General features: G+C 38.9%; 2 protein-coding genes across 2 annotated transcripts in view; one reads left to right on the top strand and one right to left on the bottom strand.

Moving 5' to 3' along the window:
- The window catches only part of LOC137276206 (TP53-regulated inhibitor of apoptosis 1-like), a 447,953-nt gene that overhangs the window by 60,341 nt on the left and 368,827 nt on the right, over window positions 1-18,785 (bottom strand). The gene's annotated exons all lie outside the window — the stretch shown is intronic.
- On the top strand, window positions 102-17,760 carry LOC137272750 (E3 ubiquitin-protein ligase DTX4-like). The gene is made up of 9 exons (XM_067805176.1): window positions 102-333; window positions 1,619-2,552; window positions 11,056-11,117; window positions 11,756-11,914; window positions 13,045-13,106; window positions 14,078-14,224; window positions 14,988-15,149; window positions 15,643-15,732; window positions 16,216-17,760. The coding sequence occupies exons 1-9, from the start codon at window positions 117-119 to the stop codon at window positions 16,438-16,440; spliced, it is 2,058 nt and encodes a 685-aa protein (XP_067661277.1). The 5' UTR covers window positions 102-116; the 3' UTR covers window positions 16,441-17,760.

Raw genomic sequence — 18,785 nt, 5'->3', positions numbered from 1 at the left:
ATATTCTATATAACTTAAATTTCATTTGAATACATAAAAAACACTTTGAAAATAGAAAAAAATAATGGTTACAATAAGTGTTATATGAATATCCTATTATCGAAAAAGAAACAAATATGGCTACGCCTGGAAGTGTGATTCCGAAAGCTGGATTTGTTGTATGGGAATGGTTGAGTGAATATGGTAGATGGAGGCCATATGATTCACCGGTGACTTGTCAGATTGAAGGCCAATATGGCAAAGCACCACAAGTGTATCTGGGGGCAGTCAACCAGTCGTTGTGCATGTACATTGTTGATTTTACAAACATGTGTCAAATTCGTCAAGGATCAGGTGTGTGACCCAACATAAATTAACCGAAAGTGTTGAAACGTTACGTACGAATTAAAGTGTTTATTATCTGACAATAATGTGCCATGATATACATTACGAAACCAAACTATGCAGATATTCCTCATACCTAAACCGAAAATAGAATGTCTGGTCACCGTGATAGTAGATCAGAATGAACTTGAGTCAAGTTGATATTGTTTTGCATACGTCAGCATAAGAACTTTTTGTGCCAGCTACTTGACTTGTAGAACGTAGTCAGATGTGCCATCTGTGAGTCTCCATTGTAAGAGTGTTGGTTGTGAGCTGTGCACCCAGCAAAGTTCATGTACATAGTGTGGTTGATCTTCTTACAAGAACTGGCCCAAGAATTACATTATATATAATGTTTATATATAATGTATGCTCTTATGAAGTTCATGACGACTGAAAACTGAATTAAAATAGAGACCGTTCTTGGACAGTTAACTATTACTCACCGAATTTAAATTTTACAACAGTAAATAGCATGTAGATTGAAAGGTTTAATTCTGTTAGCAGTTATAAAAATGAACCATTAAATATAAATGCCGCCAACCTGAAAAATCAAATGCTTTTCATATGTTCAGTATTTATTATGGAATCTTATACATATTTAGAATGTGCTATGGACTGTATTGTTATATATACTTTTTCAAAGTTAACTAATAAGAATATTAACACACAATCAGCTGCTGCTTGTCATGCTGAACACCCAGGTTTGATTCCCTACAAGGATATATTGTGTGAAGCCCATTTCTGGTGTCGCCTGCAGTGATATTGTTAAAAGTGGTGTAGAACTATACTATGTCACTTGCTCGCTCGCTCGCTCGCTCGCTCGCTCACTCACTCACTCACTCACTCACTCACTCACTCACTCACTCACAAGAGAAGATTCACAAAGCATTCATAATGCTACGACCTGTTGTAACTACAATGTATGCTAACAAAATGCCATTTTAGAAAGTATAAATTCTTCTTGTGCTGGCGAATCGCAGATGGGACACATCCCAAAAAGTACTGGAACTTTTACTGTACTGAGAATATGTAATCCCAAATATGACATATGTTGCTTTTGACAATGACATCTTTCTAAAATGGCATTTTGTAATCATATGTTGAACTGTATAGTTACAACAGGTAACACAATATTTAGGGTTTCCTTTGGGATTTTCAAGAAAAACACCTTCGCTGTCATGCCTTACCCACTGACATACATTTTAGTCATTATTGCTCTTCCTCTAAGATATTTGCTTCGTTTATTTTGTAGGTACAACACGTCCAGTGAGGAGGAAGATCTATCCCCAAGTTAGCCATTCGGCCAATCAGATTGTATGGCAGTGGTCAGGTGACACGCCAGGCAGTTGGAACACTTATGACTTTGATGTAGCTGGTGTTATTGAAGACTACTACAGCCGAGGACAAAAAATCCTCGACCTGAGTGCTACCATTCTTCAGCTGCCTTATTATATCAACCTTAGTGCTATGCAGCAAGTGAGAATTGAAACTGGAACAATCCGTGGAATAAGACGGCAGATTCTAAGTGTACCATATCCTTTAGACACTGGAAAGACACAAAATTTGGTGTTGCCTCCTCCGCAACATTTAAGCTCCTCTTCATCTACCTCCATGTCATCAGGTGTGAGCAAGAGAACGGCATCCAGTAGTTCCGATTCTGATTCAGATGGTGGGCTTCCAAATGGAAGCATACGTCACCTACGATCATCAAGGAAAAAACGGAAAAGTCGCTACCATGGATCTGGAAGTAAAACACAAAGTAGTAGTGCTAGTGCTAGTTTAAACATTCCAAATCCATCCATCTCATTGGGACACCAATACATGATGCCTTCAGGTTCCAGTGCAATGATTCATGGATTAATTCCTCCAAGCAATAGGGCTCTTCAACATACAGTAAACAGCAACTCCGTTGCTAGTTCCAGCGCTGGTACTGGTAACCATGGGAACAGTATGTTCAACTTGCTACCTCCAGCTCCATCAGTATCTTCCTCCAGCAGTCAGCTATTTCAGGGCCCTCTCACTCGGAGCAGGTACAACAACGTGGCATCGTCCAGTCTTGCACCGAGCATCATGGCTCCATCAACCTCCGGATTTGTGCCGTCGACATCCATGTCCATGATGTATAATAATAGCATCCCAATAGGATTGTCAGCGCATTCACAGTTCATGCCTTCTGCTTCCAATAAGTGAGTATGATAAAACAAGGTATTTTTATTGCGAGTGAGTTTAGTTTTATGCTGCCTTTAGCAGTATTCCAGCAATATCATGATAGGGGACACCAGAAATGGGCTTCACCCTAGTGGAGAATTGAACCCAGGCCTTTGATCGATGTGGCAAGCGAATGCTTAAACTACTAGGCCACCCTACTGCCGTTCTTGTTGCTGGAGAGCTTATGTTAAATTTTGGATTACATTTTCTCATTGAAGTACAGATTCTGCTACCATTGTTGGGTTGAGTCCCAGCCCCACATGGTTGGTATTAGAAATATACAGTACTTGTAACAAATATGGAAATTTATTTACGAATAGGGATGCACTGATTCTTCGAAAATCAAATTTGACATCATGGTTTTTCAATTTTCAGTGACCATTATCACTATGTACATTGGATATTCAAGTGCTGTTCCATGTTTAGACATAATGATTTTGAAAAAAATTATTTGTTTAAAAACGGTTGCATCATTTACATTCTTGATTTCCAAGTCAAATATTGGGAAAAAAAATTCCGTGTGATATGTTTTATTGAATTAACTCAGTTAAATGAAGTCAGATGTCTTTACTTGTATGAAGCATCAAGTCAAAACTGATTGAATCAAGGGTTCACTGTTCAGTATAATAGATTAAATCATATCAAAGTCTGAGTGAATTGTTGCATACCCGTTTACACTGTATGCTATTTGCTTGTGTAAGATGCAATGTGGAGTTTTTGCTCCAAAATACACCTGTGTAAATATGGTAAAGCAGGACTTACATTATACACTAAGACAATGAGTTTTGGTATAACTTTTCCAAATATGTTTTTATAGGTAGCTCAAAACACCAAAAATAGCATGTCAATAAATTTAAAATCTTGATACATTATTTTGGCGTGTATTATGTATACTTGAGCATATGCACTCTATTTAGCTTTCTATTGGTGCAATAAAAAAACCTTTTTATCCCTTATGACTTGCCTGAAATTGATAATTGAACCTTTGAGGATAGCGCTAAGAGCTTCCATGCAGATAGCTCTTTCCATATATCAACTGTAAACAATTTCTCGGTACATCAGAAACTATCGTACGCAGTGTTTGTCAGTGTTTGCTGAACTGGTTTCAGCAGAGACCATATAATAGATTTGTCTCTGGTTTCAGTTACCAGTTTACGTAGGATATTTGTGAAGAGCACTCCATGGGACATAACTCTGTGGAGTTCACATGATACAATGCTCGACTGGTAGAGGGTGTGAGAGTTGATTCAGTGCAATATTGCATTACTTCATTTGAACTTTTTAATCTAATTTTGTAACCTAACTGCTTAATTCTTTTTGAATAAATTATGTGGTAGCTTCTCTTAGGGCTGGTAGTTAGTATTATTGAGAGATATGCATTATTTATTTTTAGAGAAGTGTTGTGTGATGTAATATAGTATCTTTACTTAAAACACTGGTTGGTCACTGGAAAAGAAAGAGTAAACCTGATTGCGGTTTAACTCTTATATGTAGAGCCATATTTCCTTGTCACAGGTGTCAAATACCACTGCTTTGGTGTGGCATTTAGTAAAGTTGTCATAGTTCAATCACATATTTGATGAATAGAATCACAGCCCTTCATGAATTCAAATTGTTATTCATGGTCACCGGAACCAAATATTAATGAATATTTATGATTGTTTTTGAGGGAGTGTGTTTTACTTGAACCCAAATGTCCTTTTCCAAAGTGAGATAGGCAAGAATAGCCTTGCCGTAGTGCAAGTCATGTTAGTTTGCCAAGGCAGCTCATGATACTGTTGACTATTACTAGAACATACCGAATTTGAGTGGCATGAGATAAATGGTTATTGTTAGGACAACTTAACACTTTTAAATGGCCATTCTATATTTTGCATCAATCGCTTAACTATGATATGTTGTATCCATGGATAATTATACGCATTCATTACCCAATATTCATCATACGTATCATATTCTCCACTAAGTGTATTCGTTGCAGCCCTAGTTTTTAATCAGTGAATCTGTGCCTGTTGTTTTGGTGAAAATTTGTGCAATGATTCAAACAGTCTGGACTGCCAGGTACAATGTGTGCTCTGATCTAGTGAATATTCCACTGATATTGTAACACCCTACGGTGCATATGCTAGGTGAGAAATATGGCAGAACTGCTGAATTGTTCCAGAGATTCTCTGTTTTAGGATAATCATGTATTGATTCATCCTCGATATCTCCAGGGTATACGTTCCGATAAGTCTCCGCTATACCCTGGACACATCTACGGCTCTGCCAGATAAATTTATTACCTCCCTTTGCTGGCTCCGCCTTCTCACAGTAGTCAATCAGCTAGGCCGCTGCCACAGCAAAGGGAGGTAATAAATTTATCGGGTAGATGCATCCAGGGTATAGTGGAGACCTATCGAAACGTATACCCTGGAGATATCGAGGATGGTATTGATTTGATACCTTTATTACTGTTGAAGGTATCAGTGTTTAATAACTGTTTATGGTAACGGTAAGGTAACCAAATGATTTTTTGCAGCCTTAAAACATACCATACAATTTCCTGCCATGTGCAAGATGGACTTGCATTATATGTCACTTCCTGTTTTAGAATGGAAAATATGCAATTGATCCTATAGCTGTCACAGAATTACTCTTGATGAAGTAAGTTTTCATTCATGCCAAGTGTAATGGCAGTAGGGGTCATACTAGTTTCAAAATGTTCAAGAAGTTACTGCAAAGATGAATATTTCTATGATTAGACATGACATTCCAATGAAAGAAATGACTTCATTTGTTACTTGATTTGCATGTGTCAATAGCCGATGCTGGGCTTGGGGTTTCTGCTTTCTGCTTCTGTTTTCATCTGCCATGATAATAGGGAGCCTGTGTTAATGGAGAGGCCCAGTATACCATGCAGTAAGAAGCCCAGTGCCGTGATGAGGGAGCCCTGTAATGTGCAGTATGAATTATGGTGAAGGAAGCCCTGTAATGTACTGTAGGACGTCCTGTAGTGTACTGTAGGACGTCCTGTACAATGCTGAAGAAATCCCTGAACTGTGCCCTAGGAAGCCCAGTAGTATACTGCAGGAAGCCCTATCTTATAGGAAGCCCCATCTTATGCTATAGGAATTTCTGTAATATGCTATAGGAATCCGTGTAGTATGCTATAGGAAGCCCTGTATTATGCTATAGGAATCCTTGTAGTATGCTATAGGGAGCCCTGTATTATGCTATAGGAATCCTTGTATGCTATAGGGAGCCCTGTATTGTGCCTTAGGAAGCCCTGTACTATGCTGTAGGAATCCATGCAGTATGCTATAGGAATCCCTGTAGTGTGCTGTAAAAGCCCAGTAGTATGCTATAGGATTCCCTGCACTATGCTGTAGGAATCGCTGTAGCATGCTGTAAAAGCCTGGGGAGCTGTGGGGTAACCAAGTGGTTAAAGCATTCGCTCGACACGCCGAAGACCCGGGTTCGATTCCCCACATGGGTATATTGTGTGAAGCCCATTTTCTGGTGTCCCCCGCTGTGATATTGCTGGAATATTGCTAAAAGCGGTGTAAAACTAAACTCACTCACTCACTGACTGTAAAAGCCCAGTAGTATGCTATAGGAAGCCCTGTACTATGCCGTAGGAATCCCTGTAGTATGCTCTGTGAAGTCCTGTAGTATGCTGTAGGAATCCTTGTAGTATGCTGTAGGAGGCACTGTAGGAGGCATATCTCTTATAAGTTGCGTTGGTAGACTGTTTGAGAGAGTAGTATCCAAGCATATATCTAATTATTTCAGCGAGAACAAGTTATTGTACAAATACCAAGCTGGTTTTCAAGCTGGAAGTTCAACTGCCCATCAGGTAACTGAAATATATCATCAAATATACCAAGCTCTAGATGATAAAGACCAGTATTGTATGTTCTTTTGTGATGTTTCAAAGGCTTTAGATCGTGTTTGGCACAGACGGCTTATACATAAATTGGAAATGTATGGTGTTGATGGTTGGCTGTTAAAGTGGTTATGTATTTACATAAGTAAGCGCTATCAAAAGGTCTTTGTTAATAGAGCCCTGTCTAAACCAAGATTACTCTAAGCTGGCGTCCAACGGGGATCAGTGTTGGGGCTGTTTTTATTCATTGTTTATGTGAATGATATTGCTGATGAGTTAGATTGCATTACGGGACATTTTGCAGATGACACATCATTAGGCAAGGTGTCTGGAAATCTTAACATAATAGAAACCTCATTAAACGTAAATCTCAGAAGTTATACGACTGGGCAAACAAGTGACAGAATCAGTACTTTTCTCACTTACAGATAATACTTGCATGTTTAAATTATTATTCGACGATACGATTGTTAAAGCTGTAGAAAATCATAAGCATTTGGGGATAATACTTTCATCGAATGGCAAATGGTCCTCCCATGTATCTAATATTGTTTCCAAAACCTCTAAAATGATTTACTCAATGAGAAAAATTAAATATATTCTTAACCGAAATACACTTCTAAATATTTACACAGTTTTTATAAGACCTCACTTTGAGTACGCATGTGAAGTCTGGGATGGCTGCGGAAAAGAACTAAGTTTTAAATTGGAAAGACTGCAGATGGAGGCTGCGAGAATTATTATCAGACTTCATAAATATTATTCTTTTGATTCACTTTATTATGAAACAGGCTTGGAAGCACTATCAGAGCATAGAAAAATTCGAAAATTGTCCGACCCGTGAAGGTCCCGGGGTAGAGTAGGCCCTCAGCAACCCATGCTTGCCATAAAAGGTGACTCAGCTTGTCGTAAGAGGCGACTAACGGGATCGGGTGGTCAGACTAGCTGGCTTGGTTGACACATGTTATCGGTTCCCAATTGCGCAGATTGATGCTCATGTTGTTGATCACTGGATTGTCTGGTCCAGACTCGATTATTTACAGACCGCCGCCATATAGCTGGAATATTGCTGAGTGCGGCGTAAAACTAAACTCACTCACTCACTCATGAAAATTGTCCGTGTTCTATAATATTCAAAACAACAAAAGTCCAGTCTACCTAAATGAAATAATTCCTCAATGCGTGGGCTCCAGGAGTCAATATAATCTAAGAAATTCAAACTTCAAATTAATCGTGTGTGTAAACATACAGGTGCTCAGCCATCCAGATATACAAGACAAAAAATGCACATGAATTAGTGTTTTGTATGTGAAAATGACCGTATGGTTGTGGCAACCGGATTTCCAGATAGGTGAGTAATTTTACAGCGTTGTGAATTCGTTTTGAGGAATTTTCATTCGGAGGGCGAATTTTCCGGATATCTGAGGTTCGGATAAACAGGGCACAACTATATAGGGGCACATAGGGACCTGTTATCTGTTCTACATATAGGAGCCTGTTATCTGTTCTTCATATAAAGGACTGTTAGTTCTATATATATAGGGACCTTTTATCTGTTCAACAGAGAGGGACCTGATATTTGTTCCACATATAGGGGTCTGTTATCCATTTGACATAGAAGTGCCTGTTATCTTTTCCACATATAGGGACCTGTTATCTGTTTCACATAGAAGGACATGTTATCTGTTTCACATAGAAGGACCTGTTATCTGTTCTACATATAGGAGCCTGTTACTGTTCTACATGTAGGGACCTCTCGTCTGTTCTATATATAAGGACCTCTCATCTGTTCTACATTTAGGGACCTCCTGTGTGTTATACATATTGGGGCCTGTTACTGTTCTACATTTAGGGACCTCTTGTCTGTTCTACATATAGGGGCCTGTTACAGTTCTACATTTAGGGACCTCTTGTCTGTTAGGACCTGTTATATATACTTATAAGGACCTGTTATCTGTTCCACATAATGAGGCTTGTTCTATTTATTCTACATATATTATTGGGGACTGTTATCTGTTTTATTGTAGGGGAATTTATCTGTTGTAGTGATTTGCTCTATGTACTGAAGTTCTGTGTAAGGTCTGAACAATATGCACAGCCTATATTCAGCACTTACGACTCAGCGCTGTCTTCAAGAACATATTCATGAATACAGTTCCCATAGAGACAGCTTTTTCTGAGGTCTTGCCGTCAGGGCTGTGGAGTGATTACCCATCTTTTTCAGACAGTGTTTTGTATTCCTCATTCGTATGTAAGGAAACGCTGGCAGTGCACAATTCCCCTCTGACAGTCGCAGACTGTAGGCATGGGCAGTGTCAGCCTGTGATCTGAGAGCCGATCAATACCAGGGCATGGCCTCATCAAACTAAACTCTGTCGGCTGGCACAGGGGTTGTGATTACCCTGATTACATGCTCTCTGTCACTCAAGTATCTCATTCTTGTGTCACTCGACCAAGCTGCACTTTGAGAAAGATGGCGATTCTCATATTGTGACTTGCTTACACATGGTGTTTGTAATAGCTGTTTCATGGACGAGTTGTGATGCACAGTTCATGCTGACCTTGAGCGAATGCAGCAATACTCCTCTCCCATAGAGGGGAGGACATTGACATGAAATCAGTACTTGTCATGTAAGGAGACAATGCAACTGTATGAGAGATCTCTGTTTGTGTAAGTTCCTCTTGAATGTTTTGTTTTTGATGGTGTTCTGTCTGTCAAGTGTGCTCTTTGATGAATTTATTGAATCTTCCATCACTCTCATCAGTTTGTTTGAATGTTTTGCTTGTTGCATAATTCTGAATAATCCAGCTTTATAACAGTATCTAAATATTCTGGTCTCGTCAGGAGAATCCACTGACTGACATTTGATTATGAACATCAAATTGGGATACTATGATATTCGTTCACGCAAGACACTGAACTTGATCTTCTGATCTACTTAGTTGTTCTCTACGACCAGCAATTGATTGCTTGTGACCTGCTTTTCTGTGCGGAATTTCTACTGATCAAAAGTCGGTTACTCCAACATGATAGTTATCTGTATAAGATCTGAGGACAATTTCTGGTAACAAACTTAAGTCTTTACTCACATTTCAAACTGAGTTCGACATTTCAAACAGCTGAATTTTTAACTCAACTGTATTTCTAAAAGAAAAAATCGAATAAAAACTTATATAATCAGTCCACCAAATTAAAATTGTCTTTGATGGGTTTAACATCACTTTTAGTTGCAACTGAAAAATGCGTTTTCCTCTGTCTTCTCAAATTTGAGTGAAAAACTTTAACTTAAGTCAAAACTGAGACTTGAGTTTGTTTGGGGGCCTGTAGACGATTGAATAGAACCTTCTAATTAGTTTATCTGCATCAAGGCTACAAAATACTTGTTATTCATGAGCATGTCAGAATTCTGTCTCTTAGAAAACAAATGTGATCATTGATATCAAAATGTCGAATACACAGCAACATGAGATTGTTATTGATTTTATTAGTGTGTTTGTCAAAGGTGTTTGTTATTAAGGCGTTTAATGTCAAGGCCTATTTTTGCTGGCAGGGTTGAGATTTTCCAATTATCAGGGTATTTTGTTGGCTTTCTTACTGGATGCAAAATTTAATTGCTTTGACCAGTTAAGATATGGGATAGATTTGATCTTCAGAAACCCATGCCTGCCATAAGGGGTCATTAAAGGGATTGCGTGGTGAGGCTCGCGGACTAGGTTGACATGTCATCGTATCACAGTTACGTAGATTGATGCCCATCATGTCAATAATCAAAGGATTGTCTGGCCCAGATGCGATCATTAACAAACCGCCATTATGTAGCTGGATTACTGCTGTGTGCACCAAACCAGCAAGAAGAAATGTTCCATGCTTTGTGTGTCAAGCTGAAGGTTGTAGCTACAAATATGCTGCCAACTGTAGGGCTAGAAAAATATGATGAGGATATGCCAATTTTTTGTTAACTGAAATTCCGTCCAGTAAATTTGTGTTGCAAATTCATAGCCTTCTCTTGTTAGTTTGTATCAGTCATATCTATGGTTCCAGTTTATTGCATTTCATCAGAACAGATTAATGTTTTTGGCCCATGGGATACAATGACAAGAGATTCTTGTTTAATTCCATGGGATATCATTTCTTGAAGATTTTATTTTATTTTAGGTACATGGAGTATCTACAGGCAATTCTTGTTTAAGTTCTATCTAGGAATGTAGTTACAAAATGTTTGTTAAGCTCCATTGGATATCATTACAAAATATTCACATTTAGTTTGATATTATATGTTTGACTCTAAGTGATATCATTACTTGAGGTTTACGTTTTGTTCCATGAGATATCTTTAGAAGATTCATGCTTAGTTCCTTGGGATATTGTTACAAGAGGTTCCCATTTGTTCCATGGGACATCAAAGATATTCTGTTCCTCATTATTTGTATATATTCATATGGAATTAGAAGAACAATGAGTAGACACATGTTTCTTGTCATTCAATGTGTATCAATGGGTAACACATTGAATTGAATGATACAAATTTACAATTTTGCAAGATCAGTTCTTTAAGATCGTAAGAACATCTCCATTCATTGGTATCTTATTCACATTGATGTTTCTTTTGCAGTATCCCACTTCAGTTAAATGCTGGGAAGGGTCGGGGAAGCCGGATCAGTCCGGTTGTATCCAGTAAGTATTATAAACTGTTTAATTTGTAGTGTGTGACTATTACAGTAGGTTTAGCTTTTGTACAATATATAGTGATGTTATTGAAATATAAATGAGTGAATATGGTTTTATGGGTTGTAGCCCACATTGTACCCATGTGGGGAATAGAACCCAGGTCTTTGGCGAGAGGAACAAATGCTTTAACCATAAGGCTACCCCCACCACGCCTGTTATAATGTAGACAGAGCTGGTCCCTGTTTTTATGAAGCATTGTTAATTTCTAATTACTATGTAACTTAGGTATTTTTAGTTCAAACAAGGCATAATTAGGATTTCAGACTGTGGAGGCAAATTATGCAAAGAGGTATTTTGAGAATTTATGACTAAATTCAAATAGACTAGGCAATATTTGCCATTTTTCGCTGACTAAGCTTGAACAGCCTCTGGATGTGTAGATTAATCCATATTTGCTTTTCAGAAGTATTGTATCTGTTAATTTGTTTTATAAAGATAGAACAGGGATTCAGGTGAAAATAAACTTAGATTTTGTGTTTTAGTCTCTGGTCCATTTTGCAGAAGATTTTGTCAAATATGAAATATTTCACATTATGTGAGAAAATCATTTGACGTAAGGTCATGTGATGCCTGGTTTGTTCCAGATATGACCAATATGCTGGTGTCGCCAGCAGTACCAGTGGCGTTCTCCAACCAGAAGGTGCCGGTCTTCCCTCCCCCCTCCACAACCAACTCTCAGCAACCTCAGGATAACTTCCCCTCCTCTGGCAGAATCCTCCTCCAGAAACTACGGAAAAATAAACGTGAGTAATAACTTCCTGGGACCAGATGGAATGTTGATTGTGGTGGTTATGATGCGGATAACATATGGTGATGATGGTGATGGTGATGGTGATGGTGATGGTGATGATGATGATGATGATGATGTGATGGTGATGATGATGGTGATGTGATGTGATGGTGATGTGATGATGATGGTGATTGTGATGGTGATGGTTAAGATGATGGTGATGTGATGGTGATGATGATGGTGATGTGATGGTGATATGATGTGATGGTGATGTGATGATGATGTGATGATGATGGTGATGTGATGTGATGATGATGATGTGATGATGATGATGATGATGATGATGTGATGATGATGATGGTGATGTGATGATGATGGTGATGTGATGATGATGATGGTGATGATGATGGTGATGATGATGGTGATATGATGTGATGGTGATAGTGATGGTGATGTGATGATGATGGTGATGGTGATGGTGATGTGATGATGATGGTGATGTGATGATGATGGTGATGTGATGATGATGATGTGATGATGATGATGATGGTGATGTGATGATGATGGTGATGATGATGATGATGATGATGTGATGATGATGATGGTGATGTGATGATGATGATGGTGATGTGATGATGATGGTGATGATGATGGTGATGTGATGGTGATATGATGTGATGGTGATAGTGATGGTGATATGATGTGATGATGATGGTGATGTGATGTGATGTGATGTGATGATGATGATGTGATGATGATGATGATGATGGTGATGTGATGATGATGGTGATGATGATGATGATGATGGTGATGTGATGATGATGATGGTGATGTGATGATGATGATGGTGATGTGATGATGATGATGGTGATGTGATGATGATGGTGATGATGATGGTGATGATGATGGTGATGTGATGATGATGATGTGATGGTGATGATGGTGATGTGATGATGATGGTGATGTGATGATGATGGTGATGTGATGTGATGTGATGTTGTGTGATGGTGATGGTGATGTGATGTGATGGTGATGAACTATTGATCATGATGTGTTTTAACTGAAGTCAATATATTCAGTGAGTTTTCATCACAAATTCTGTTCATTTTTCAATTTAAGTATTCATGTTTTGCTATATTCCAGCCAAGACGGCAGATGAGGTGTTGAAACGATATCTCAAGGTGGAACCAAAACCTCCTAATGAGGTAAATATGGCTTGTTGTTGCTTCCTATCTTCAACACTTTGTACCCCCACCATATTGCTGGAATACTGGTAAAAGCAGTGTAAAAAAGAAAATCACTCCCTCAATGACTTTTTCAAGCAGTTCAGGACACAACATGTTTATTGTGAATATTGCTAAGAGCAGCTTAAAATCCACTCACTTGCTCACTCATTCCTTAGTATTCATGCAGGAAGTATTTCAGTATTAATCTAATGGCAGACATTGTCGATGTTATCAATTGTAGATATCCAGGTGAACTGCTGTAACCATAACATGAAACTTTGAAAAAAGCACAAGAGATAAAACTCTGGTCTTCAGCAACCCATGCTTATCGTAAGAGGTGACAAACAGGATTTGGTTGTCATACTTGCTGACTTGGTTGACCCATGTCAATGTATCCCAATTGCACAGATAGATGCTCATGCAATTGATCATTGGATTGGTCCAGACTCGATTATTTACAGACCACCATGATATAGCTGGAATATTGCTGTGTGAAGCGTTAAACAGTAAACCAAACAAAAGCCTAATGGAATTGGGTGATCAGGCCAAGTAACTGGCATGTGTCATAATAACTCAGTAGCATAGATGAATGCAAATTATTTCAATCAGTGGATTGTCTGCTTCAGACTAGACTGCCTTCATAGCTACAGATTGCTGTCATAGCTGGAATATTGCAGAGTGTAGGGTAAAATAACAGACAGAGACCAAATACCAATGTATAGTCTCTGAAACAACCAAATGCTGGAATGATGTAGGTGGTGACTGTCATATTCTGTTTGTATCTGTTGTTCAGGTGATAGTTTTAATATTCCAGTAATGTTGTATCTGCTGCTGCTGATTTGTTATTGTGTTGCGTCTGGTCATCAAGTCTCTCTGTTCTAGGACTGTTGTATCTGCTGCTGCTGATGTATTATTGTGTTGCGTCTGGTAATCAAGTCTCTCTGTTCTAGGACTGTTGTATCTGCTATGATGCCCTGCATGAAGAGTCGACCTATGGAAGCACCGGAGATGAGGACCACCAGGTTGTCTCCCTTGTCAAGTGTTCTCACATGTTCCATCGCATGTGTCTAAATGCTATGTACGATAGTGGTCACAAGGTGAGTTGTCTCCCCATTGAATTCATATTGCATCTGATAATTCTCCACTATACCCTGGATGTGTCTATGGCTGGCTTTCTGTCCAATCAGGTGTCTGATGCTGGGAAGTTGAGTGTACTACACTTTCGCTTCTAAAATTGTCTAACCAGTTAAACATAGTGACACAAATGATGCAAAGGTACTTTGAAAGAGATAGGAGTTCTTTCATATATTTTTTAAGTATCAAACATGTAAATTTAGCTGTATGATTTCCTCCAAAATTTGAGTCACACTATGAACAAACCTTTGTGGCTGTGACAGCTGTCTTTGTTGACTCTGCCAAGCTCAGTTACAACAATGGCCTAGTTGACTGCCTACTGTGAGAATGCAGAGAAGCATAGATGCATCCAGGGCGTAGGTCATGATAGTGGAGTGCATCTGTTGAAATCATGTGAAAAAGGGGAGTGATGTCAGGTAGTAGTGAATATGTCAAGGATATTTTACCTTTAGCATTTATGATTGATGGGAGTACTACAGAATATTTCAGGATAACTGGAAGATAGCTTTCTTATAATCTCTGTCATGATGTATACAGGTACATTTATTTATCAGGGTTAGTCCTGTGGTTGAAGTGTTTGCTTGTCAAGACCCGAGTTTGAGTGGCCACAATATTACTAAAGGTGGTGCAATACCATACTCACTCATTAATTTATCAGTCATGTTATTCAGTGCATGAGTAACGTGTCCTTTGACTCTTTTGACTCTTTTCACTCTCACTTTGTAGGATGGCAGTATTCAGTGTCCTACATGCAAGACAATCTATGGTGAACGCCTTGGAAACTGTCCCCCTGGGGAGATGGAGTTCCACCCGATCCCTCACTCCCTCCCTGGCCATCCCGACTGTCAGGCCATCAGAGTTGTGTACACTGTCAACTCAGGCATACAGGTGAGTCTACACCTCTCTCTCTCTCCCTACTCCACCTCGACTGTCAGGCCATCAGACTTGTGTACTCTGTCAACTCAGGCATACAGGTGAGTCTACACCTCTCTCTCTCCCTACTCCACCTCGACTGTCAGGCCATCAGAGTTGTGTACTCTGTCAACTCAGGCATACAGGTGAGTCTACACCTCTCTCTCTCTCCCTACTCCACCTCGACTGTCAGGCCATCAGAGTTGTGTACTCTGTCAACTCAGGCATTCAGGTGAGTCAACTCAACCTCAGTACACATGTTCCAACCCCTAACCCTTTTCATGCCACGCCATCAGGGTGTTGGGGTAGCCAAAAAGCGTTCATTCATCATGCCGAAGACCCAGGTTCGATTCCCCACATGGGCACAATGTGTGAAGCCCAGACATATTGCTGAAATATTGCTAAAATGGTGGAAAACCACTCACTCACATAAATCATCAGCACTAGCATTCTTTTGTTGTGACTCCAGGGTCCAGAGCATCCTAACCCAGGCAAAAGATACTCGGCTCGTGGATTCCCCAGAGTGGCTTACCTGCCTGACAATGACAAGGGCAGGAAGGTGAGTGGCTCTCTGCTGTTTACTTGATTAGTTAAACATATGCTATTCCTGGTACAAATACCCAAATTGGTTGGAATTCTGGTGTGCTTGGAAAGAACAGGGGGTCCTTTCAGGGAGCAGCCTTTGCTTAGGTTTACATTAACGTTCATTCTTCAACATTGCACTAAGGTTACCTTAGTGACTTACGATCACCGTAGCCCGGGGCCCTATTTCACAAAGCTCTCGTAAGCCTAAGATCTTGTAACTTTCCACATAGCTTTTATTCTTTCTGTACTGTAACATACATTACCATTAACGTATGACTATCTTAGCGCTAAGAGAGCTATGCCCGGTGTAGGTCTCAGAAATTTTGAATCCTTATAAATACGTCCCTCAAACACCTGGTTGCCTTATTGCCTGAAACTTGTTTCTGTTCCACAGGATCCAAGAAATTTTCTTTTGGCTTATGCAGTCAGCTTTAAAATGTTGCTATTATGTTTTTAGGTCCTGAAGCTTCTGACAATTGCCTGGCAGAGGAGGCTGATGTTCACAATCGGCATGTCTACCACTACAGGGGAAAGTGATACTGTCACATGGAATGAGATTCATCATAAAACAGAATTTGGCTCAAATGTCTCTGGGCATGGCTACCCAGACCCAAACTATCTGGACAATGTAACGATGGAGTTGGCTGTACAAGGTGTTTGTGAAGATGATCTGAACTCTTAGACACTGACCTTGACCAACTATCCTGACCTCAACTCCAAAACGCTCACCTGTGATGTTCATTATGATGATAAGATATAAATAGGCCTAGTATTATTATTACTGTTATGGTTGTATATGTTTTAAGATTTTTAAGATATATTGTCTGAGGGTTGCTGTTAAGTAAATAGGTAAAACCACTCTCAGAGTAGAGTATGTGGACATACAGTGGTTTATTATGTTGTAGAACTATATTTTCTCTGCCTACCTGAACTATGTGAGCTAATGTCATGGATCTTTATGGGACAGTATTTATGGCATTGGGGGATGACGATGATTTTGAAAAGAGAGAGGATGAGTCACCCATATTGTTCTGGAGATGTAGGGGGGCCAGCAATTTTGTACATCAAAACTATAAAAATATATGCTTAAAAATGTGAAAAGGGGGTTGGTGTCATTGATTTTGTACATGACATGCAGCTGGGTAGGGCTGTCGTGTAATTTGTACAAAAATTTTAGAAGGTGTCATTGATATTGTACATGCTTCTCTGTAAAAATCATCTTCACCCCACCAAGCCATTAATTACAACTGGTTCCTATGAGCCTGAATCACATTTTCGAATTATTATTATCATTATTATTGTGTTGACAAATACGCAGCAGCAATGCATGAATAACCCTGCAGCGAAAGTTGCATCCCATTTGCATTCAGAACACCATGATGGGTTCGACGCCATTATTTGTTCTGTTTGTCGTATGCTTATGGGTTTAATCAAAATTTATTTGACATCGATCATCATCGCTTTCCTCCCTCATCAAGCTGATATGCCATTAAATCCTGCTCAAAGTGTTGTAATTTCAAAGTACATATAGGAATAGCATTTAGAAGGTTTCCCATCAGTTAAATATGTCATATATGCAGTTACTAGGTCATTTCTGTTTGTATCCGTGAGAACATCGTGAAGATTTTTGCAGTGTTTTTGTCATGACTTTCTCAACCCAATCATGCTAATGTTGCAAGTATTTGGGAACTTTCAGGAACGATGTGGTTGTCTAGTGGTTAAAGCTTTCAACTGTCACGCCAAAGACCTGGGTTTAATTCCCGACATGGGTACAATGTGTGAATCCTCTTTCTGGTGTGTCTCACTGATGTGTTGCAGGATTATTGCTAAAAGTGACATAAAACCATACTCAGAAACATTCAGTTGAGCTGAGACTTATCAAAAATAACTTATCAAGAATAGTTTTCAGTAATAACCAGAAAGGGATGGAATTGTGCTAAGAAATCTAATCTTTTTTTAATGTATTACCTAAACACTTATAGTTAAAATGGGAATGCACAAACCAAACATGTCTGTCTTAAAAATTTTCTGCTCTCTCTCTCTCTCTTTCTCCCTCTTTCATATGATTGGCAATTTAGTGGAAACGAACTGTAAAGAGAGTTTGTGGCCTCACTTGTACCATACCCAACTACTCTGGATTATGGACATCTTCAGTCTCTGTGAAGCATGCAGCATGACTTCTGGCTGACCATGTGACACCCCGGACTGATAATTCTCTTTCTTGCCGTGCTGAGCAGACATGATACAGTACATCAATAAAGGATATTTCAAAAACATCATTATCATTACTCTCCGGAGTTAAGCTGCCAAACAGTCACCCATCCAAGGACTGTCCGAGCTTGATTTTGCTTAATTTCATCTGATTCATGACCTGATCTCTAGGCACAGGACCATACACTTTAAGATACTTTCACAGTTTTGTGCATCAAAAACCTTCATCCACACACTTTTGATAAAACCATCACATTGATTGTCACATTCGTGTGTAATTGATAAAAAAAAGTGAATGATATAACGGACTTAATCTTGTTGGACATCTCTGCTGTAGCAGTACCATGTCATATGTTTAAAGTATCTATGTGTTCGTTAGGCCATACCAATGTAGTTACTTCTTTCACAAAGTCATCTAGTGCATAAAGGCTTTGTTTTAAAACAAAACTGTGAAAGGAAATAGTAGTTTTCACTGAATTTTCAAACCATGCCTTTAACATATTGAATCTGTATTAACTCCTTATCAAGTCAATAAAATGAAAATACTGAATTCAACATGTTTTGTGTAACTCTGTAACCCTGTATCTTAAAAAAAGGAGCAGTTTATTAGATAAACAAAATGTAGTATGCAAAATGCCGTGATAAATACTGTTTATTTATTTTATATCACAGTGTTCTGTATGTTTGTGGAGTAGCGTAAGATATAAAGTGCTTTAAATGATTTGACTGTATTTAGTTCCTAATTAGCAAGACATTGTTTTGTTTTTTTTGGTTGTTACTGTGTTCTTGTATGTGTCATGTTGGTTGAACTGCTGG

The sequence above is a fragment of the Haliotis asinina genome, chromosome 1 (genome assembly GCF_037392515.1).
Source record: "Haliotis asinina isolate JCU_RB_2024 chromosome 1, JCU_Hal_asi_v2, whole genome shotgun sequence".
Taxonomy (NCBI): domain Eukaryota; kingdom Metazoa; phylum Mollusca; class Gastropoda; order Lepetellida; family Haliotidae; genus Haliotis; species Haliotis asinina.
Note: the sequence above shows the minus strand (reverse complement) of the source record. Positions and strands in the feature narration are given on the sequence as shown.